This window comes from Spermophilus citellus, assembly GCF_964194105.1.
Source record: "Spermophilus citellus genome assembly, chromosome: 15".
In the NCBI taxonomy this organism is placed as follows: Eukaryota; Metazoa; Chordata; class Mammalia; order Rodentia; family Sciuridae; genus Spermophilus; species Spermophilus citellus.
In genome coordinates, this window is record NC_138195.1 from 59282176 (window position 1) to 59304826 (window position 22651).

The 22651-nt window shown below is 48.3% G+C and overlaps 1 protein-coding gene across 3 annotated transcripts; it reads right to left on the minus strand.

Moving 5' to 3' along the window:
• Positions 1 to 660: 660 nt before the first annotated feature.
• On the minus strand, positions 661 to 22565 carry MMRN2 (multimerin 2). Of its 3 annotated transcripts, none has more exons than XM_081267888.1 (7): positions 22330 to 22565; positions 13526 to 13654; positions 13341 to 13447; positions 13177 to 13257; positions 12294 to 12479; positions 10367 to 12184; positions 661 to 6502 (listed from the first exon to the last, which is right to left on the minus strand). In XM_081267888.1, the coding sequence occupies exons 1-7, from the start codon at positions 22491 to 22493 to the stop codon at positions 6120 to 6122; spliced, it is 2868 nt and encodes a 955-aa protein (XP_081124014.1). In that variant the 5' UTR covers positions 22494 to 22565; the 3' UTR covers positions 661 to 6119. The 3 variants fall into 3 exon arrangements, with proteins under 3 accessions (XP_081124014.1, XP_081124015.1, XP_081124016.1); XM_081267889.1 differs by lacking the exon at positions 22330 to 22565 and adding an exon at positions 14419 to 15959; XM_081267890.1 differs by lacking the exon at positions 661 to 6502 and adding an exon at positions 8586 to 8739.
• Positions 22566 to 22651: the final 86 nt, after the last annotated feature.

Consider the following 22651-nt stretch of genomic DNA (forward strand, 5'->3'; position numbering starts at 1 on the left):
GAGAAGGATGGAAACCAGGCTCAGGCTAGAACTGGAGGCAGAGTTTTTATGTTTTTTTTATGTTTTTTTTTTGTGTGTGTGTGTGTGTATGTGTGTGTGGTTTGATACTGGGAATGGAACCTAGGGGTGCTTTGCCATTGAGCTACATCTTCAGCCCTTTTTGTTTTTTAAGACAGCCAAGTTGCTGAAGCTGGCCTGGAACTTGTGATCCTTCTGCCTCAGCCTCCCAAGTCTCTTGGATTATAGCTGTGTGCCACCACTCCCATCAAATTTTTATGTTTTTGACATAAAGAGTAGAGAAGAACTTCAAAGTGTGAAAGGAAAGGAGACCTTATAAAACCTGTTAGTCAACTTTTCATCTCTGCAAAATGAAATATCTGACAAGAACAACTTAGAGGAGAAAAAGTTTATTTTGAGCTTATGGTTTTGAAACAAGTTTGAGATGAAACTTGGTTCTCTGCTTCTGCTGGTGGGTGGGAGCTGTGTAAGTTGCAGGCCACTGCAGCTGAGAAAGCCCATTTTTAGTATTAGCAGCTATCACAGCAGGGATGCCTGGGCATCATCTCCAAGAGTCACAGCAAAGCCAGATTCTTTTTCACTACTATCAGGTGGCATGTTGTGGCTCTTTTTTCTTTTTTTAATTTATATAATACAGCAGAATTAAAATTCTTATTACATATATAGAGCACAATTTTTCATATCTCTGGTTGTATACATAGTATATTCACTCCAATTCATGTCTTCATACCTGTACTTTGGATAATAATGATCATCGCATTCCACCATTAGTAATTACCCCATGCCCCCTCCCTTCCCTTCCAACCCCTCTGCCCTATCTAGAGTTCATCTATTCCTCCCACGCTCCCTCTTCCTATCCCACTATGAATCAGCCTCCTTATATCAAAGAAAACATTCAGCATTTGGATTTTGGGGATTGGCTAACTTCACTTAGCATTATCTTCTCTAACTTCATTCATTTACCTGCAAATTCCATGATTTTATTCTCTTTATTGCTGAGTAATATTCCATTGTATATATATGCCATATTCTTTTTAATCCATTCATCTCCTGAAAGGCATCTAGGTTGGTTCTACAGTTTAGCTGTTGTGAATTGTGCTGCTATAAACATTGATGTGGCTGTGTCCCTGTAGTATGCTGTTTAAGTCCTTTGGGTATAAACTGAGGATGGGACAACTGGGTCAAAAGGTGGTTCCGTTCCCAATTTTCCAAGAAATCTCCATACTACTTTCCATATTGGCTGCACCAATTTGCAGTCCCACCAGCAGTGTACTTTTCCCCAACATCCTCACCAACACTTATTGTTTGTCTTCATAATAGCTGCCATTCTGACTGGAGTGAGATGAAATCTTAGAGTGGTTTTGGTTTGCATTTCTCTAATTGCTAGTGATGATGAACATTTTTTCATGTATTTGTTGATTGATTGCATATCATCTTCTGAGAAGTGTCTCTTCAGGTCCTTGGCCCATTTATTGATTAAGTTGTTATTTTGATGTTTAGCTTTTTGAGTTCTTTATATACACTAGATATTAGTGCTCTAACTGATGTGTGAAGGGTAAAGATTTGCTCCCAGGATGTAGACTCTCTATTCACCTCACAGATTCACCTTTTTAGTTTGAGTCCATCCTATCTATTGATTTTTTATTTTAATTCTTGTGCCACAGGAGTCTTACTAAGGAAGTTGGGGCCTTATCCCACATGATGGAGTTGTCACGGCTCTTAATGGTACACTCTTACCTCCAGTGTTGCAGCGGGCCTCAGAAGCTCACTGCCAATTTCTTTCTGGGTACTTGTCTCACAAATTCAAAGAGTGAAATCCACAGACAATGATGGAAGGCAAGAGTGAAAGGAGTAAAATTTATTCAAGTGTGGAGAAAAGAGAGAACTCTTGCAGAGTGAGAGGAGACCTGATAGCAGGTTGTTGTTTAAATGTCCTAGTCTAGGGGCTTATATAGCTATTGAGTGGGGGCACTGATCAATATCTGCATAGATAATAATCAGGTCTTAGAAAAGTTCCAGAGATATTGGTATGGCCTGTGACCTAATTGGCTGTGCCCTTTCAGACCTTGAGTTTGAACTTTCCTGTAACCTCCATTCAAGTCTGCCCCAACTTCTGTTTTGTTTTGTTTTTAACTTTATTTTATTTGTTTATTTTTTTATGTGGTGCTGAGGATTGAACTTAGTGCCTCACACATGCAAGGCAAGTGCTTTATCACTGAGCCCAGACCCCAACTGCAGTTTTCCACTGCTCTGGGCCAAAAGCATAGCTAGAATGTGTCTACAGATTATTTTCATGGAGCAGTTTTTACATTTGGGGAAAAACTTAATTGGGGTCCATTACCTATCCTCTCTTATTCAGTTTCAGAGGTTCAGTCTATGGTCAACTGGCTCCATTGCTCTGGGCCTGAGAGGAGGAAGAACATTGTTGTCAAAAAGCATAGGGGAGAAAAGCTGCTCAGTTCTTGGCAAATGGGAAGCAGAAAGAGCAGGAAGGAGCCAGGGACAAGTACAATCCCAAGGGCATGCCCCAGTGACCTACTTAATCCAGCCATGCCCTACCTGCCTATAGCTACCACACTGTAGTCCATTCAAATTGTTAATCCAGCAAATGGATTAATCCACTGATGAAGTTATAGCTCATTTTCTAAATATATAATCATTTTCTAAAACCTTGCTGCCTTCGAAGCCATGTTTTCACATCACTTCCTTTTGGGGGACATTCCAGATCTAAACTATAACAAATTTGTGTGTGTGTGTGTGTGTGTGTGTGTGTGCGCGCGCGCAGGTGTGTGGTGCTAGAGATAGAACCCAGGGGTCTTGTGCATATTAGGCAAGTACTGTAGCACTAAGCCATACCCCCAGCCTAAAAAAAATACTTCTTACAGACTATACCCTCCTTACAGTGTTCCTGAAATAAAAGTAAAGGTCAGAAGTTATTTTAACATGACGTGTTGGTTTGGGGAGTCATATTCTGCATTGACCCCTACAGGTCCTGACTCCAGTGTGGTCACACTTGTTTGGGGCCGCAGTTCCCTGCCTCCAGAGGGTCAGCAGTCGTCCTGTTCTGGGTTCTTATTCTGCCCCATGAACCCAAGTATAGGGGCTGTGTTTGAGTTTGAAATCATTCCTATCTCTCCATTAATCTCAAGTGTTTGGGATTTGCGTCTGATCCTTTTTACGTTTTTTTTCATTTCTTTTCTTTCTTCTTTTTTTTGGGGGGGGGGGGGGAATTACTACAATGGCTGGGCGCTGTGGTACACATCTATAATCCCAGCATCTCAGGAGGGTGAGACAGGAAGATGGAGGGTTCAAAGCCAGCCTTCAAAAAGGTAAGGCACTAAGCAACTCAGTGAGACCCTGTCTCTAAATAAAATACAAAATAGAGCTGGGGATGTGGCTCAGTGGTAAAGTGCTCCTGAGTTCAATTCCCAGTACCCTGCCCCTAAAATTTTTTTTTTTTTACTAAAATGTCTTTATGTGCTTATGGTACCCTTTCCTGCTTTGCAATATTTTAAAAATATTTTTATGATCTCCCCCTGCTCCGGGTTTGGGGAAGTTCCATTGTGTGTTTGACCCTTGTGTTGTTCTGGGGCCTCAAGTAAGGAGTTTTTAACATTTGCCTGGATCACAGGAGTCTCCCTGGAAGGGCACTGAGAAAGTCTCTACCCAGAGTTAGTTACCTCAGCAGAGGTAAGAAATCTCAGAGGAAGTTAAGATTTCTTGCTGACCTAGGTTTCTAATTGTAGAACTGTGTAAATAGAAAATTTGTACTTAAGGTTTTATGATGTACAATCACATATGTTTTGTTGTATGGAAGGCACCCTAGCTAAAAAAAACATGATTCTAGAAATGTCAGGAGTGCCTGATACAAAGCTGCTGGCAGAGTTAGCCAGGTTAGCTTTTATTTACAAACTTCCTGTTGAAGAGCACTTATCCTCTGAAGTTGGAGGACAGGCACCCTTTATGGACAAGGTTAATTCACTCTGCTTATTATGTGCAAAAAATTCCAAATGGAAGTCTTAATGAATAAGACCACACTGCCCTAATGTTTCAGCTTTAGTCATCAGCAGGATCTGCTCAATAGCAACAAGAAGATCCAAGACAGTTTGGTCTGGCTGGCAGCAGGAGTGACATCCTTCAGGAACTATAGTCTTGGACTTGCCGTGGCCCAACCACATATACCCAGGATCAGGAATGGCCTTGGCAACTGAGAGCTTCATTGGAGGTGAGCAAGATTCAATCTGTGGTCAAGGTCAAGAACACTTAATGAGAGAGCTGTTAGATTGATCCCCTCACACTATGAATAGACAAAGTTTTGAAGAGTTGTGATTTACCCAAAGTCAAACCATCAGTGGCAGAGTAGCCTGGAAAATTTTAACATTGATATTTTAGTAATTGAGTTTATAAAGCTTTCTGGCAAATAAATTCAGAGGGGAAATTTGAATGAATGACTCCAGGGAAATTACAAGGCATACTAGAAACCTTGTTAACACAACCACCAAGTTATTACCCAGTCCAATCTGATTTTCTTGTAAAGATTATATTCAACAAATATTGGGACTGGGGTTGTGGCCCAGTGGTAGAGCGCTCGCCTCACACGTGTGAGACCCTGGGTTCGATCCTCACCACCACATAAAAATAAACAAACAAAATAAAGATATATTTTTTAAAAGTTTTTTAAAAAATTCAACAAATATTGAATATTACCCCCCAAAATTCCACTCTATTTTCCGACAACTGATGACTGCTTTCTCAAGGCTGTTTCCTCTAGGATCTGAACATTTTTGAAAACCACATGTTTATATTGCAGGAATAATTGCTTTTCTTTGCTATACTGTCTGGTATCAATGCCCAGTGTGGAAGCCACTGTCTATTTCATGTAAAAGTAACTGAAATTGCTGAAGTCAAACTGGGCCTAGAATAATGAGAATCACATTGATCTCACACAGTCTCATTGTTGTCCCATATCTCCACGTACTTTGCCAAATGTTTTCTCTCTCCAAAAGTAAATGAGGCAGGGGTTGGGGTTGTGGCTCAGTGCTAGAGCACTCGCCTAGCACGTTCGAGGCCCTGGGTTCGATCCTCAGCACCATATAAAAATAAATAAACAAAATAAAGGTATTGTGTACAACTAAAAAATAAATATTAAAAAAAGTAAATGAGGCAGAGATTTGAAGGGCATCACTTTATTCCAAAGTTGATCATCATCGAGGGAGATTTTATTCCTTCACTTCTTCCTCCCTCAGCACCCTTCCTGGTTAGAGATGCTAAGAAGTAATACAGTCATGATATACTGGATGAAGTAAAAACAGTGAAGGCTACATACATTTTAGTTCCTATTTGGCATGTCTTGGCCTTTGCCCTGAATAAGTCTAGGAGAAAAGGATGTGAAATTAAAATTATAGGTACAGATAAAGACGAAGAATGAAGCCGAATATGCTGATTTTGTTGCCCTTGATTAACTCAACAGGACTTTGCTCCATTTCTAATTGATAGAGACCAAAAGGGTTGGTTTTATCTTGTCCTGTAACAGCTGAAGACTGGGTTCCAATTTTGGCTTAAATGTCACCTCTGCTTTTTTGTTTGTGTTTTGTTTTGCAATTCTGAGGACTGTACCCAGGTCCTCATGCATTTGAGGCAAGTAGTCTACCACTGAGGTATATCCATCCCATCACCTCCTGGGGAAAAAAAAAAAATGACTTTCTAGCATATAATTAGGGAGAAGAGGAAGCAGAGAGATTTAAAGTGTATAAAAGTTCCCAGCAACAGGAAGAGCAAAATACCAAAGAAGTCTGTAGAATGCAGGGTATGGCCAAGAGCCAGAGTCCAAACCATGCTATCTGAGAAGGCAGTTGGAGCTGAGGTTCACACTTCCAGGAACTGCCCAGAGAGAAGCAGTCTTTCTCTCCTCCTCTTTGAGGAATACCCCAACCCAGTGCATCTAGAGGGAACCACAGAACTAGATATCATGTGGTCTTTTGTAGAGGGTTTCCAGAGAAGAGCTAGGCCAACTGGATGGTCTCCAGACCATTGCCAGGTGGGGCCTCAGGCCAAGAAGAGCAAGCAGGTCCCTGATGTCTGATGAGAGCTGTACCCAGGTTTCAGGTCTTGAACATCAGGAAGCCCCCAAATGCAGTGCCTGGTGGGCTTCTCTTGGTTATTGATCCCTGAGTTAACTCAAACCATACCCTCTCACCCTTTTGTAGTTCAACCATAGCAAAGGTTGTGGCTGTGCTTCCACCACTCTGCCCTGTCGTACAGACTGGGGTCCGATGGTGACCTCCAAATACCAGTTGCCCCGTGCCCGGGCCTGGGCCAAATTCAACACTCACTGCAAATAGATAAACGCCACGCTCGGGGGCTCGGAAGTAGCCGTGTTCAGGGAAGTAGCTGCTGCCGACATTGATAGACATGGTGTCGAACTTCACCGTCTGCAGGGCAGTTGTACCTTCTGAAAAGCTGGTATAGAAGGCCACAGGGGAGCCTGAAATGAAGGAGGAAGAGTGCTCAGTGACTTGGTCTTTCACTCCCTTGGGTGAAAAATTAAAAGCCGAGACCTGCTGTTGTAGGGGGCCACCCTGGACAGGAGCTATGCACACACCTTTAAGTCCTGAGTAAAGAGGTACTGGACTGACATTGCCCCTATTGCAATGGAAGTGCACTTGCCTCTGCTGGGACAGAAGGTGCAACTCTGGGAGTGGGCGTTGCCCAACTGTGGGCTGTCTCCTTGTTCCTTTGCAATCTTACTCTTTGCCTTTTTATGGATAGAATGTTCCATGAACCTCCCCTTGTGTGTCCCCTATATAAGAATAAAGAATTCCAGTGACTCTCTCTTTCCAGACCCCTAAGGTCACAGAGCCGTCCTGGGATTTTGAAAAGGTACTTCTGTGTGCTTGCATGCTTTCTTCGCTGTTTTCTTAAGGTATTGAAGTAGTCAGATTCTGTGAACCAGCATAGGTTGCCAGCTCCGATAGATGACAATATGCCTTCCTTATCTTAGACAACCTAAATATTCCTAACAGCTATATGATCTCAGAGAATGAGGGAGAAGAGGAACTATAAATCCATTGTCTGACTAATGTACATTTCAATAAAGCACTTTTTTTGTTGTTGTACTGGGGACTGAACACAGCGGTGGTCTACCACTGAATTCTATCCCCAGCCCTTAAAAATAATTTTTTAAAAAAATTTTGAGGGTCTCACTAAGTTGTCAAGACCAGCCTCAAAACTTGTGATCCTCTTGCCTTAACCCCAACTGAGCCACCAGGCCTAGCTTAACTAAGCACTTTCTGGTTTGATCCATTTTCTCACAACTTTCTTAAGAGAAAAGAGTCCCTGAGGAAGAAAACTGAGGCTTAATCTTTAGCTGGCTGCTCAAGGAGATATGGTTTGCAAATGGCAAGCTGAGACAGGAATGACTTCCAGATGACTGCTACCTTTGAGGAATCTTGAGACACCCAGGGGAAAGAGAATAATTTAGTTTCCTCAAAATAACTGAGAAGCAGTGAAGGTGTTTCCTATTGTATGTGGGCACAGGAGCTTAAAGCAAGAAGGAAACAGAAGCCTCCTTCAACTGGCCTTCTCAGTGTGGTTTCCAAAGTGCTGCACAGAGATTACAGATGGAGAAACTGAGGCCCAGAAAGAGACAACTTGTAGCTTCAGATCACACAACCAATAAAATACCACGCTGTGAGCAGACCTCGGATCTTTTGGTTTTGTGCCTGCTTTCCTCATTTGCAGAAACAATTTCTCTGGGCTTAGGAGGATAGTCCTGCTGGAGACACCAGGCCCCCACACAAGCCTGGAGACAGAGGAAGTCATGTGTACAGGGATGAAGGAGCCTGCTGGCTGCCTGGCCAGGGAGGTTGAGTGACAAGAGGACAGAACCACAAGATGGGACAGGAGGTCTGGAGTTGTAGCTCAGTGTTAGAGCACTTGTCTAGAGCATGTGAATCACTGGGTCCAATCCTCAGCACCACATAAAAATAAATAAATAAATAAATAAATAAATAAATAAATAAATAAAGGTACTGTGTCCATTTGCAACTAAAAAAAAAAAAGTGAGGTTCCACTCGAGACCCTGCTGTGACCTTGGCACCACTTTTTTTTTTTATAGAATATTTAATTTTTAGTTGTAGTTGGATACAATGCCCTTATTTTACTTATTTATATGTGGTGCTGAGGATTGAACCCTGAGCCTCGCACATACTAGGGAGGGGAGTGGTCTACCGCTGAGCCATAAGCTCAGCCCTCCTTGTGTTGTTTTTTTTTTTTTTTTCAATATGTTTTCTCTGGGGAAGAGAGAGAATTTGAGACTAAGCTCCCCATTTTTCAGGAAAGAAACCAAGTCCTCACATAACAGTTAGTGACTTAGGCTCCTGAACTATAACCCAGATTTGTGACTCCCAGTCCAGCAATAATAAAATTATTCTTTTCTCTAATTCTGGAAGATTTTTCTAACAATTAGCTTGGAAGAGTAACTATGCCAAGGAAAGACAGGCGGCTGGTGCTGCAGTTCCGCAAGTACCCAGAAGGTGGGGCTCTTGTCCAGTTGATAAAGAGCTGGTTACCAACGCCCTCTGCCGGTAATGGGTCCTCTCTCACCCTGCTGTTCCTGGGAGTTCATTCACTTTACAGCTTAAAAATCCCAACATGCCCTTCATGTTGGTGGAAGGGTTGTGCATGTCCCTGTAAGGCACAAATCCAAGTCCTAAGGACTTTCTATAAGACAAATAAAGGGATTTTTTAAAGGAAAAATATATTTGAAATAACAAAATACTGCAATGGTAAACACAGATCCAGAAATCATTAAGCAAAAGCTGAATGTCATCAGTATAAAGACCTTGAGCCACTCACAAGAGGAAAACAATATGGAAGAAGTAGTGGAAGTGGACACAGCCTCAGCTGCGAAAATGCTGTGGAAAAGACACTTGGGTCTTGTGCTAGGTCTTGGGTCTTGTGCTAGGAAGATGTAGCTGTTAGTCTTCATAACTCTTTGATGCAAGGAGTGATTGTCCCACTTTACAGAGTAAGAAACTGAGACAAGTGATGAGAACGTGAGCTCTTTCCACGGCTCCACACTTCCTCCTGGGCTCTAATGGTGGGCAGCAGGGCTTGCACACCTTTCTGCTCCTTCTTCCTTTTTCTGTTCAGCATGGGCTGAGATGGACCTTCAGCAAGGTTCATACTTTCTGCTCACCAGCCTATTCTGGGGTATAGGCAGCCATGATGATGGCTTTATACTTAGCCCTGTGACTGGATGAGGAAGGGGCCCCAATGCCAAAGCTAGATTTTCTGAAAGATAGAATCACTTAAAACACAGATCCACCCTCAGGGAAAGGTTGGAATATTGGCCTCAAACTCAGAGCAAGCTTGTAGACCTAGAGCCTGGGGCCCTGCAGAAACCAACCTTCAAAAGCCCCAGAAGGGGAAAGTCAGCACCCTAGAGACAGCTTCTCTGTGATGTTCTTCAGCTGTGTGAGCTAGTCACTTTCTGGGTTTGAGCCTTGGTTTCAGGTAAGATGATAATGCTAGTGAATGGATTGTTGAGCTACTGTGATGATTCATCATGATAAAGCCCAAGAAGGAGCCGGGCATGGTGGTACACACCAGTAATCCCAGCTATTCAGAAGGCTGCAGCAGGAAGATTGCAGGTTCTAGGCCAGCCTGAGCAACTAACCAAGACACTATCTCAAAAAATAAGAAGGGACACTATCTCAAAAAATAAGAAGGACTAAGGATGTACCACTGAGTAGAGTACCCCCAAAGTTCAATCCCCAATATTGGAAAAAAAAAAAGTCCAAGAAGGGCATTACAGGGGCCTGGCACAGAGTGATGAAACAGACCAACTGGACTTGCTGAATATGGACTGCTTTCAGGGCCCAAGGCTTCTTCCTACATTCCCTTCTTGTTGGGTGCTGCCATTTGCAGGCCCCATCACAATTCCTATACCAGGGTAAGCTGGTCTGTGGGGGGTGACAGGGTTGTGAAGAGCTGAAATGAAGGAATTTGAGGGAATGCCATGGAAGGAAGAAAGGCCCTCCCCCTCTGTCCACAGTTGGGACTCAGGTAGCCAACTGTGTGTAAAGCCTCTAATGGTTTAACATGGAAGTGGCACTGTCACCAGATCAAGGGCTTTGACACCAACAATTATTCTCATGACTTTTACCTGCCTGTACTCCAGAGAGCTTAAGAGAAAAAAAGGTGAATCAAGGAGAAGGTGGGTAGTGGTGACTGATGACCAACCTGGTTTCTTTCATCCTGTCCCTCTCCAGGGTAGACCAGCTGCTGGACTGTCAGACATCACTGTCCTCTAGACCTGCTCAGACTTCCCAACCCAGACACTCACCTGCCTCCCAGAGCTCTGTGCCCAGGGCATCTTGCTCCAGTCCTTTGGCATGTGCATCCACCCAAGATGCCACTTGCTTTTTGTCCCTCTTCCTGGGAGTTTCCACACCTTTCTGCTCCTTCTTCCCTTTTCTGTTCAGCATGGCCTGCAGCTTCCCCAGGTCTAGGCTGGTATTGGTTGCCATCAGCCCTTGGAAGTTCCCAAAGAGGCTGTGGAAGAGCCTCTCATGCTGCTCCAAGCCACGCTCAGTGGTGGAGAGGGCGTGGTGGAGGCCCTCAAGGGAGCCATTGAGGGAGGCAGCCCAGGAGGCATCGCAGCACTGCCCCACGCGCTTGACGTCGGAGCTCAGGCGCTGGAGCTCTTGCTCCAGCCCAGCCAGGGCGGTGGTGGCTCCTGCATCTTCCAGCTGGGCATCGTGGCTGGGCTCCAGGTGCTCTGCCCGCCTTGAAGGCTCTGAGCGGTGACTCGCATCCTGCTCCAGAGCTGACACCCGGGCGGCCAACTCGTCCCAGCCGAGCGCCTGCTCCTGCAACCCACTGGCAGCCTCCTGCAGGGCGACACGGATCTGGTCATAACGCAAGGGCAGCGGGCCAGGCGCCTCTTCTGACATGTCCTCCATCACCTCCTCACCAAAGAGCGCGGCCAGCACAGCTTCGTGGCGCAGTGCGTCTTCCAGCAGGGCTGCGAAGGAGCTGTGTAGCTGGCTTATCTCGCGGCGGGTCTCCTCTGCGCCTGTCTTCAGCGTGCCCACCTGGCCATCCAACGCCTGCAGCTGGCTCCGGAGCCGGGCCCTGTCGGCCCGCGCCTGCCTGCCCTCCTCTTTGTGCACATCCACCTCCAGAGTCACAGCGTCCAGGGCGCTCCTCAGGGCCTGCAGCGAGGAGCCGTCCAGCTGGCGCCGCTCATCCAGGCTCACCTGGGTTTCCTCCAAGGCGCGAGTGGCATCCTTCTGATCTTCCCTGATGACATCCAGGTCAAAGTAGAGCTTCTGGCAATTGCAGTCCTTGATGTACTTGATGAGGTCGGCGTTGGCGCCCTGCAGGTGCTGGAGGGTGAGATTGAGCTCTAGGAGCTGTCTCTCCATCTCTTCCTTGTTCTCCTCCATGATCAGAGACTTCTCCATCAGGATTACTCTCAGCTCTCGCAGAGCCGTGTGGTTCACCTGTAGCTCCTCCACCTGCCGCTCCACCTTGCTGATCTGATCAAAGGTTTCGTCCGACTCAGAGTATAGCTCCTTGATTTCTTCCACATGCTGGGCCAGGGTGGCCCTCATGTCCCTGAGGGTGCTCTGCAATTCTTCTTCCCTCTGGCTGGTGGCCACATGCAGGGCTGAGATGTTTCTCTGCAGCTGGCCCAGTCTGGCCTGCAGGCTCTCTGGCTCTGGCTTTGCTGCTGCCCCTGCTGCTGCCATCACCAGGCTGCCATTAGCCCCTGGGGACTCCTGGATCTTGAGCAAGTTCTTTAACTTGGTATCCACATCAGCCTGGACCTCAGACAGGGAGTGCTGCAGGGAGAGGTGCTGGGTGTGCAGATGATCCTCCACATCCTTGCGTAGCTGGCTCACTCTCTGGGCATTCTCTTGAACTTTGGCTTCAAATTTGGCACCAAGCTCCTGAAACTCTGCTCTGCCCACAGCACTCTCCTGGACCCTCTTGATGGCCTGGCGGTTGGCCTCTACGTCAAGAGACAGGTTTCTTATAGCCTGGGAGAGGCTGTGCAGGCTCTGGTTGAAGCTCTTCCAGATAGGGCTGAAATGTGCTTGCAGGAAGGTGTCCATGTGGGGCAGCAGCACTTGCTCCAAGGACCTGCCAGGAAACTCTGCAACAGACGCATGTGTTTACATAAGTACACAGCAACAGACAGCCCTCCCCAGTGGGGACTAGCAGGGCCTCTGAAATCTGGGCCTTCTCTAGAACCTGCTACTCACCCAGCTCCGTTTGATTTGCCTGTGTGGTTGCAGATGTCTCTGTTGTTGCAGCCTTCCACAGCCCGGGGAGGCTGTCTGCTGCCTGGTCAACATCATTCTGGAGATCTTCCAGTAGGTGTTCCTGCTGTTCATGCTGCACCTGGACATCAACCTCCTCTACCTCGTTGAGCTCTGCAGTGGGGTGGCCTGAATACACAGCAGACACAAGTGTTGAAGCCTAACTTGCCAGGCTTAGGCAGATCATGAAGTCCAGAGAGGATTTGGGGAGCCAAGAGCAAGGGAGGGGAGGTGCATGCTAACAGTCTCTGAGCTGGAACTTAGAAGACTTCAACCCCAGAAAGGCAAATGCATGACAACTGAGTTCTCACCTTCCTTCCCACACCCACAGCAGACATGACTAGTCAATCCCAGCATATTTCCTTCCCTAGCTACAATGACATTCTCTGTGCTCCCTGTCAATTGACAGGAGTTCATCACAGGATGAAACTCATTGCCCATCCCACCCTTGGGCCCAGCCTTGAAAGACAACACAAATGATATCTCTTGGTGGCCCTCCTGTGTTGACTGCACAGACCAGAGATGACATAACTTTCTGGCCCTGGTTAAGGGTAGGGGAGAGGGTGAGGAAGTGTCTTCCAGCCCAGGAGCTTGTGTAGTTCAGAGGTCAAGGAAGGTGCCAGATAACACTGTCTCACAGAAAATGGGGTCCAGGAAAAGGAGATGTGTGCTCAGGCCCCGCCTCCTGGGGAAGAGCATGCAAGGAACAAGGGGGCCCTTTCTGATTCCAGGCCCAAAGTTTTCCTTAAAAGGCACTGTCTCGAGGGGAGGAAGGAAGGGACACATGAACTCTGCCCGACCTGCACCTTCCAGGAAAGCAACACACCAAGTTCGAAGTTGACCAACTGGTCCCATGGCTTCTGGGGGTCATTCCTTGGTTCTGCAGGCTCCGGGGTTGCTGTGGGATCTGCAGAGGAAGCATGGGATGTTGACCCTGGAGGCCAGAGGAACTGCAGGACCTCTGGAGTCAAGGAAGGCGGGGAGCCCTACCGTGATGCTGACAGTCGGGGCCCTTGAAGCCTGGGCAGCACCTCCAGGCCATGGAGATCAGAACCTTCTGCTTCACCTGGTATATCGGCTTGTGGGCCACACGGTACCTGGGGGAGGAGGGTGGCTCAGCGACTCCAAAGGGAGCCCACAGGGACCATGCAAACGGCCCGCCTGCCCCAACTCACATGACTTTGACTCTCTGGCAGTCTGAAGCCCCCACTGGACATGGCTGTTGTGAGTGGACCAGGAATTTCTCCGTTTTGCAAGCAGCAACATAGGTGACCAGTCTGGACTGCTGGTAAGGGCACCAGTTACTGGAAAATAAACCAGAGAAGCGGGCTGCTGAGTCATGCCCAGGTGCCCCAACAATCCCCTTAGGAGTCCACAGAGATTGCTAGTGCAGGGCACCCAATAATGCCCCCTGACCCACCCAGTACTGGGACTCTGGAATCCATTAGCATAATAAGGGGGTGCTCTGCATTATCTATCCTCAGGGCTCTAAAGCAACGCTCCACAAACCCTACCTGCAAGGGCACCTGCTCCACTGCCTTCTCGAAACATCCTCCAGGGCAGCACAGAGAGGCTAGGGAGCTCGTCTACTATCACACAGCGAATGTACCTGCAGAGCCAGAGGACTCTTGCTGTTTCCCCTGTGCGAGGGAGGCAGCATGGTGTGTAGTTGGAGCTGGAGAGTCCTGGGTTCTAATGCTTTACACTTTCTGGTTGTGTACTTCCAGCAAGGCATGTAGGGAGTTTCCTTCTCTGTGCTAAACCATGGAGATGGCAATGTCCTCCAGGAGTGAGTGGACAAGTACCAAATGCCTGACTCCAGACTAGTGCTCTGTGAATGCTGCTCCTACCCCATGTGACAGCCTGCCCAATCCTACTTACCAGAAACCCCATCATAGTGAGGGCTCCTGCTCCCTGACCTTGCCCATTAGAACCCTGATGGAAATGGACTTAGCAGTGATCATTGTAGGAGGAGGCGCCTGGGCAGGGCAGCTTCCTCTCTGGGAAAGGCCTCTGCCTTATGTTCCTACAGGGTGGTTTGGGGAGTCACACTCAGCATCCTGCATACCTGAGGGGTAATGCCTCCGTCTTTGCTCTTCACAGAATGGGCTGTGGTGGTTCTGGAAGCAGTGAGATGTACATGCTGACAGGGACCCAGCTCACTGTCCAGGTGGCTGGCTCCATGGGGTCAGTGGGAAGGTCAAGCCCCACCCTACCCCTGCAGCTAGCAAAGCTCCCCAGAGATGCAAGACACAATGACCTCCACAGTCCAATTCAGCTCAGCAAATCTTGGGTGCCAGGTGCTGGGCACTTGCAATGGCGTGACAAAGGCACAGACCTTCCCTTCCGGGTTTCCAGGGAGAGCAGGCAATCTTAGAGCCACAAAGGCTAGAACCTGAGGAGGCTCTGAGAGGAGGTAATAAAGGGGCTGTGTCTTAAAGGGAGAGGAGCTGGGATGGGTGAGGGGGAAGGAAGGGCTGACAGGAGGAGGTGGAGGAGGTAGGAAGCCAGACTGCGGAGGGGTGGGTGCTAGTGGAGGAGCTACGCTGTCCTGAGGGCATGGAAGTCAGGGAAGGGGTTTAAGCAAGTCACAAGAAAGAGCCACCCTGGTTCCTGGGCACAGAAAAGACAGGGGTGGGTAAGAGATAGGTGGTTGTAACAGGGTCTAGTGGGGAGGGGAAGGCCCTGACCCACCCAGTACATATCACTGGGACTGGCTGATATGGGAGAAGTGGCCACACCGTGAGATGTTAGAAGGCAGTGTTCAGGGGCCTTGGTGATGGAGTTGCCTGTTTGTGTTGGGATTTTATTTTCTGCATCATCAAAGATATTGCTGGGGAAGGAGAGGGACTGAGGCATTGAGAGACCACATCCATTATGGGCATAAGACTCCTGCTTTCCCACTTGGTTCCCAGAAGCCTGGCAGCCAGCCTTTACCCTCTAGTAAGCAGGCTGGAAAAGCTTCTCAGGAAAATGACCCAGTCCCAGAGGGAAAAAATAAAAATGCTGACATCAGGGTTGCCCCCGGTAAAGTAGCCCAGCCAGAGTATCCTGTAACAAAACAAATCAGAAAGCCACATCTCCGGACCTCAGTTTTTCAGTCTGCTTACTCTTAAGTAGGCATGTGGTTTAGTAACAGCATGTGTTGAGCATGCAGGAGCCTCAAGTTCAATCCCCCACATTGAAAGCAAACAAACAAAGGCAGAAGGAGGTCCAAAAGAGCTCATAGAATAAAGTCAACTTGGATGTAAACCAAGAGTGTGCAGGGAAAAGAAAACTTTCCAAAAATGTTGTACTAATATTTCCAGATTGATAAGACAGTGACCACATCCAAGAAACAAGAACAGGAAATTATGGAAAAGACACTGGGCAGGGTGGGGGGATTCCAAGAAGAAAAGGAACTTGTAAAAATTAAAAACTAAACATTAGAAATGAAAAAGAAATATAATCACAATGATATGGCTAGAGCGTAAAGTTAAAGAAATTTTCCTAAAACAAGAGCAAACAGAGATGTAAAAGAGGAGAGAAAATTTAAGAAAACTAGAGCACAGTCCTGGAAATCCAACATCCAAATAATAAGAGTTCCAGAAAGAGGGAACAAAGGGAAAAAGTCATTGATTGAAAAAAATCAAAAACATATTCCAGAAATGAAGGACTTGAGTTTCCTGATTCAAAGGCCCACCAGTTACCTGCAATAAGGTGGAAACAAAGTCATATCAAAGCACATCATCAAGAAATTTTAGAATTCTGGGGACAAGATGGTTCTATGTGCTTCCAGAGAAAAACAAGGACACATACACACACACACACACACACACACACACACACACACACAGAGACACATAGCACACACACAGACACACAGACATACACACAGACACAGAGACAGACACACAGACACAGAGACACACACACACATAGACACACAGACACACACACACAGAGACACAGACACACACATAGACACACAGACACACACATACACACAGACACGTGCACACACATTAGCAATTGGAATAGTCTTTTCCTACCCCAGGCAAGTTAAAGGAGACTCTCTGAGGTTGGGGACTGAAAATAGAAATCTAGAGCTCCACTAGATGGCCAAGGTACAGCCCAGGACTGAGCCTCGCTGTGGCACTGGAAAGGCTCCACCAAAACCGAAGAGAAACCAAGACAGAGGAAAGCATGAGTTCAGGAATCGGGTTCCCACACAGAATCAGGATGGAGGGAGCCTCCAGGAGGATGGCGAAGGACAACAGTGGGCTGTGGGGACATAGCAATAGCCTAGACTGGAACGCACCAGGCAGCTCTGAGAGAGGCATCACCAAAAGGACAGAGTTGGTCAAACACCTAACATGAACCAGTAGCTGAGGGGTTGGGATTGAGTTAATGACAAGGACACAGAAAAACAAGGAAGGAAAAAACAAGATAATTTTTTTTTACTCCAGGGAAAGCTAAAAGTATGTAGGGGAATAAATATTCATAGTTTATTTTAAGATCCAACTCTCCAAATATATCCCTTTATAGTCGTAGGGATATAAATACTCAAATTGATAACATGAGAGAGTGGCGGGTAGATGCTGTGTGCTCACGCACAATTCACTTCTGGGTTGGGGTATGGGGTAGGAATGGGAGCTGAGTCATAGGTAATCCTACCTCCTGAGTAGAAATATAGCATGTTATTTGGAGATACAGAGATAAATGCTAAAAGAATCAGCTAAACAATGGAAAGTCATTGCCTTCAGAGTGCAGAGAGGGCAGGGTGTTTATTAGGCTCAAGGAACCTTGTAGATCTGGTTGACTGTAACCCAAGGGTAAATAAACTTCTCTAAAGGGACAAATAGTAAATACACAAGAGCAGCTACAAGCCAGGGATGGCGCTATGTATCGATATTTCCAGCGACATGGGAGGCTGAGGCAAGAGGACAACAAGTTCAAGGTCAGCCTCAGCAATCTATGGAGACCCTGTCTCAAATAAAAATAAAAAAAATAAAAAGCTCAGTAGTAAAACGCCCTGGGTTCAATTCCCAGTACCACCAAAAAAAAAAAAAAAAAAAAGGAAAACAAAAAGACTAATTTGCAGGGCCCAGTGTAAATTGAAAACGTGATTTCCTTGTTCAAAACTATTAAGAATCTCAAGATGGCAACAGCAGAGATCAAACCAAATGTGGGCCCTTCAGAGTCCTTGTGGGGCCCCAGGGCAGGACCTTGTTTATGTGCCTGGGCACCTCGCATGCCCATGAAGCTGGCCTGATTTTAGTCTTCCCAAGTCCCAGGGATTCTGTCACATCTACTCAACACTACCATTGTAGCACACAAGTGATCACTGACAGTATGTAAATGAATGAGTCCCGCTATGTTCCAATAAAACTTTATTGAAACAAAAAAGGTGGTGGGACAGATTTGGCCCATTGGCCATAGTTTTCTGACCCCTGCCTCTGGGTATGTATTATTAATAAGGATAAAACTTAAAAAAAATAATTTCCATCTGTAAAAGAAATTGCAGACGAGTAGGGAAGAATATTTTGAGAGAACAATGAATGAGGAGTTTCCTTTCTAACCATCAAGACCCACGCTAGGTCTGTCAGCATGGCTCAGGGATAGAGCACTTGCCTCATATGCCCAAGACCCTGGGTTCTTTACCCAGCACCGTAAAAACAAATAAGAGAAAAAAAATTAAGATGATGCACTCTAAACCACAGATGTGGTGACACACACCTGTAATCCCAGTGACTCGGGGGGCTGAGGCAGGAGGATCACAAGTTGAAGGCCCATCTCTACAATTTAGCAAGACCCTTTTACAAAATAAAATAAGAAAGGGCTGGGGGTGTAGAATCCCTATGTTCATGTCAGTACCACCACCACCAAAAAAAAAAAAAAAAAGAGCTGAATCATGAAAACAATGGGACATTGTCACGTGTTTGACATACCAATCAATAGTACAGAAACCAGAAAGGGGCACGTGCATCCCTGAGGGATGAGCAAATGGTAATGCAAGCACATCAAAATCAGGCTGAAAGGAAGGAATGTTCCCTCAATGCTGAAGCACTGTGTAGTGCTGGCCCTGGAGCTCAGGCGCTTGGGAGATGTGGGTGAGGAGCTGCCTGTCACAGACACATCACCCTGGGCCTCCTAAAAGTTTCTAGAACAAGGCCTCTATATCTCTCTAAACCAGTGGTTTTCAGTAGGGTACAGGGGAAATTCTTCAGTTGCATTTGGCAAGGGTCTGGGGACATTGTGTTGTAACTGGGTGGTGGGTGCTGTTGGTATCTAGTGGTCAGAGGCCAAGAATGCTGTTCAACACTCCCAGATGCACCGGACAGCCTCCAACAGCCCCCGACAGCAAGGAAGTATCCAGCCCAAAATGCCAAGAGCGCCGAGGCTGAGAAACACCCTGTCTAAACAAGTCACATTCTTCACACACCCTCTGACCTACTGCAGAGGGCCCGGAAGGCCTGTGCCCTGGGCGCGCCTGGCCTAGTCCAGTCTGCCAGAAGTGAGCGGTAATTTACACCTCTAACAACTCCTAGAACTGGAAGTGGTGCTGCCCACCCTTCCTGCCTGGGAACTTTCTCTTCTGACCTGCCCAAACCCTGGACTCTAGAGGCCACTATTCCCCTACTGTGCTCCCCCTCCCTTGGCAATCCCTCCCTTGGCATCGTGCAGGCTGCTGGCCCTGAAGCCCTGGGAACATTCCTAACCTTTGCTTTGGTTTCCTCTGGCTCTTGGCAGCCCCTGGCTGGCTTTGGCACGCATGCCTTGGGCCCCACATGTACAAGTGCCCCATTGTTTCCATGACCCTCTGTCTCAGGCCTGCTCCCACTTTGCAACCTCCCCTGGGAAGCCCTATGGGTGCCTTTATCTCCCAACAGTCTACCGAGGGGCAGGTGCCAATGTAGAATGAGCGTGGGTTCCTCTGGCCTGGTTTGTACCTGCCCATGGCCCCAACCTAATGCCTGCCCTAAACCGGAGGAGCTGCCAACCCCTGACAGGAGCAGGGAGGCATGGAGCTCTCCTCCCCTTCCTTCCCTGGACTGGGTGACCTTGAGCAAGGCCTCCCCCTCCTCCTGGAAATGTGCAGAAGCTGCATCCCTGGGGACACAGAGAGGAGAGCGCGGGGAAGGCAGAGCCGGGAGCCAGAGCTTCCTGCATAATGGATCTGCTAATGCATGTGCTGTCCAGAAAGCAGAGCACTTAAGTGCCTCTTAACCAGCCAGTAACCCCACCCGACCAAGCCTCAAGTCTTCCTGGGGAAGGAGGGCGAGTTCTCAGCAGCCTTTCTTTCTGAAGATCTGAGTCCAGCCGTTAGCGTGAACATCCCAGAGGAGATACTCAAGGACTTTGTCCCTGAGCCAGAAAGGGGACTTCACAGAGAAATGTGAAGCCCACTGGGCTGCCAGCCTGGATCTGGGCTTCCTTAAGTGTGGGCCTGGGAGTCTCAGCTCTGACCAGTGGGGGTGCTTTCCAGTTCCCACACAGGGCCTTGTGTCCAGGAGTGGGAACACATGGCCACCCTGGCTCCCACCTGACTCCTGGGAACTTCAGCAACCTATTGGACTTTTCTGGGTCTCCAGATCCCACTGCAAAAATCCCAAACACTCAGGCAGAAGCCTGAGGCTGGTGATGGGCCAGCTGGGCGGCTGGCAGAGGCATCCCCTGTCTCCCATTCTTCTTGTGGGGACAGAATAGAGGACACCTGGGGTTTGCAGCCCAGCTGTTGTGGAACCTAACTCTGACCCATCACTTAGGAGCCCTGAGGCCCTGAGTGGTGTCCCTAGGCCTCCAAGCTGTGATGATTACTGTGGAGATCAGGATACTTGCCCAGGCTCCGCAATCCCTACTTGGACTAGAGCAGTCACTAGGGTCCAAGGAGCCCACATTCTTAAACACCCCACCCAAGCCACAGAGCTGGTATGAGCCTCCTCTTCATGGAGTCCAAATATTCATGTTGCTGGATCCCCTACCCTGACCTTGTGGGGTCCCAGGGACCTAAGAACTGGCTAACCATGTCCCTCCTCTACCCGAGGACCTGGCAATCTGGGGATATGGGGCATTAGGCACTGAGTAATTCTGTTCAAGCTTGTCTTTCCAAAGCATTTGATCTGGTTCTGTGTCTGGGGCCCGCCCTGTTTCTGGAGTTCTGGAAACAGGTGTGAGAGGCAAAATCAGAGCACAAGGCCTGGCTCTGGCAGCCAGGGGGCTTGTCGTTGACGGTGCCTCTCCTCTGTTTCAGGACTGTTGGAGTGAAGTGCCTGGTCCACCTCCCCTTCCCTGCTGGCTGGAGTGGAATAGTTTCCACCTCCCAAGTCACAGGAGCATGAGCATGAGACGCAATCAGCCCAGGAAGATGCATGTTTCCTTCCTTTCCCAGCACCCCTCCGGATGCTTCAACAACTTGGGCTTGGCCTGTGGGGTCTGCAGCTTCTGGAGGCGCAGGAAGGAAACTCTGGTGTGCAAGGGTCTCAGGCCTGGGAAGCCTGGGCATTCCTGAAGTAGGTGAATTGGTGCACGCACCCCCGCCCCCTCCCCCAAGCTGCTCAGAGCAGCCAGGGAAAGGTTGAGGGACCCTTGCTACCTGGGTCTTAGGGAATGCACTCTCTTTCTCCACAACCAAGGGTGTGGGGAGAAAGAAGAGTGGCTTCCTTCTCTCTCCTCCTGGTCCCCTCATCCTCCTTTTCATCAAAGGGAGAGGAAGAAACTGGGGCATGAAGCCAATGGCCTTAGGAGAGAAGGCTTGGTCCTTGGTCCTGAAACTGGAATTGGGTGGCTGGACTCCCCACACCAAGAATCACTTTTGCGTCCCACCCTGAGCCAAACTAGGGGAGAGGCAGAAATGGAGTCCCTGCACATCCATCTTCTGGGGCTTCTGCTCCCTACTCCCCACAGCCCTTTCCTCTCTAAGGGTCAGTATATACTGCCTACTCGTGCCCTCCTGTTTCTCCCTGGCCAAACCTGCTGTCAGAGAAGTGCCCACAAACAGTTACCCGGAAATGGAAGAAGCTGGATAAGACCTGTCCCCGGCAGATTGTCTTATAGGCACACGTGATGGCTCCTTCCATACATGCAGACAAAAGGCTGTGGGTGGGTGTGCGTTGGGCCCCTCACTTCCAGATCTTAGTGTTCCACTCAGAAGGTTGGCTCTGAGCTGGAAAGTCAACGCAGATCCTGTTCTACCTGTCCTGGGCTGTTTTATCTGTAAATGGGGCTGTTAGAGAAGTTAACAGAGATGACACTTGGCAACATGCCTGGCCCAGAGGCTGGCCCAGCAGATGGTACCTGTTGCCCTGTGGGGCACTGGAGATGAGGCTCCAGGACCACCTCATACCCTGAGGGGCAACCCACAGGACCAGAACTATGTGCAGGAGGGTCCCTGGCCCTGTACAAATAGAGTGTTAGAGGATGGTGTCTGGGGTGCGACTGTGATGCCATCCACTCATTTCCAGAGGGACCCTGTGGCAGAGCTCTCTGGATGCCCCTGCCTCCTTGTGCTCTGGCAGCAGGGAGCCCTCTCTCTTCACTGCTTGGCAGTCAGGGACAGGCTTCCTGGGCATCAGATCAAAACCCTATCCCCAGGAGTGGCCATACCTCAGGGCTTAGGCTGGCAGCCTTGCTGGGGCTCAGTTGTCTGAATTGATTTCCTTCAAAGAACGGGGACCATGGCCTCACTGGCTGGAAACATCTAGAATCACAATCCCTCATTGCCCCATGCTGGGTGATCAATGTTAGGAACTGTTCCTCCCACCCCCAAATCCCAGCTCAGATTCCCTGCTATGGGGCAGGCAGGTCTCCCTGTCATTCTTAGATGAGGCCCTGGAGTGCCCAACACAGGCTTTCTGGACACAGACCCTTGAAGGATGCCTAGCCTCACAGTAGATAGTATTAGCCCATTTCACAGATGGCTTCAGAGAATCCCTGCTCTGACCGAACTGGGACTCAGATGCTGCCCAGTGACCTCTACCAAGGTCCAGGCCCTCCTTACCGTCTGACAGGGTCCCTGCTGGTGTCCTCAGCCTCTGCACCCCAGACCCCAGGCAGCCTTGGGTGGTGTGGATCAGAGAACCTGGTATCAGGGGCCTGGGCCCAGGCCGCCAGCAACCCCCAGCCCAGGGGCCCTCCAAGACCGAGCAGCAGAGTCAGGATCATCTTGCTGGTGGGACAGGCTGGGGCTGGTTTGGCAAATGACTGCAGAAACTGCCAGTGACGTGGTCTTCAAGTTAAATCTCAGAAGGAAAAGAAAACACGGGACAACAAAGAGAGGAAGTGGCCTGGGCCGGCCCACCGGGTAGGTCTCATCCGCCGCC

Coding starts and splice junctions, on each gene's coding strand:
- MMRN2 (XM_081267888.1), bottom strand. CDS start 22,493: ATGATCCTGACTCTGCTGCTCGGTCTTGGAGGGCCCCTGGGCTGGGGG. Junction 12,480..13,176: donor GTTGGTCAACTTCGAACTTG/GTGTGTTGCTTT, acceptor CTGTGTATTCAG/GCCACCCCACTGCAGAGCTC. Junction 12,185..12,293: donor GGCAAATCAAACGGAGCTGG/GTGAGTAGCAGG, acceptor CGTCTGTTGCAG/AGTTTCCTGGCAGGTCCTTG.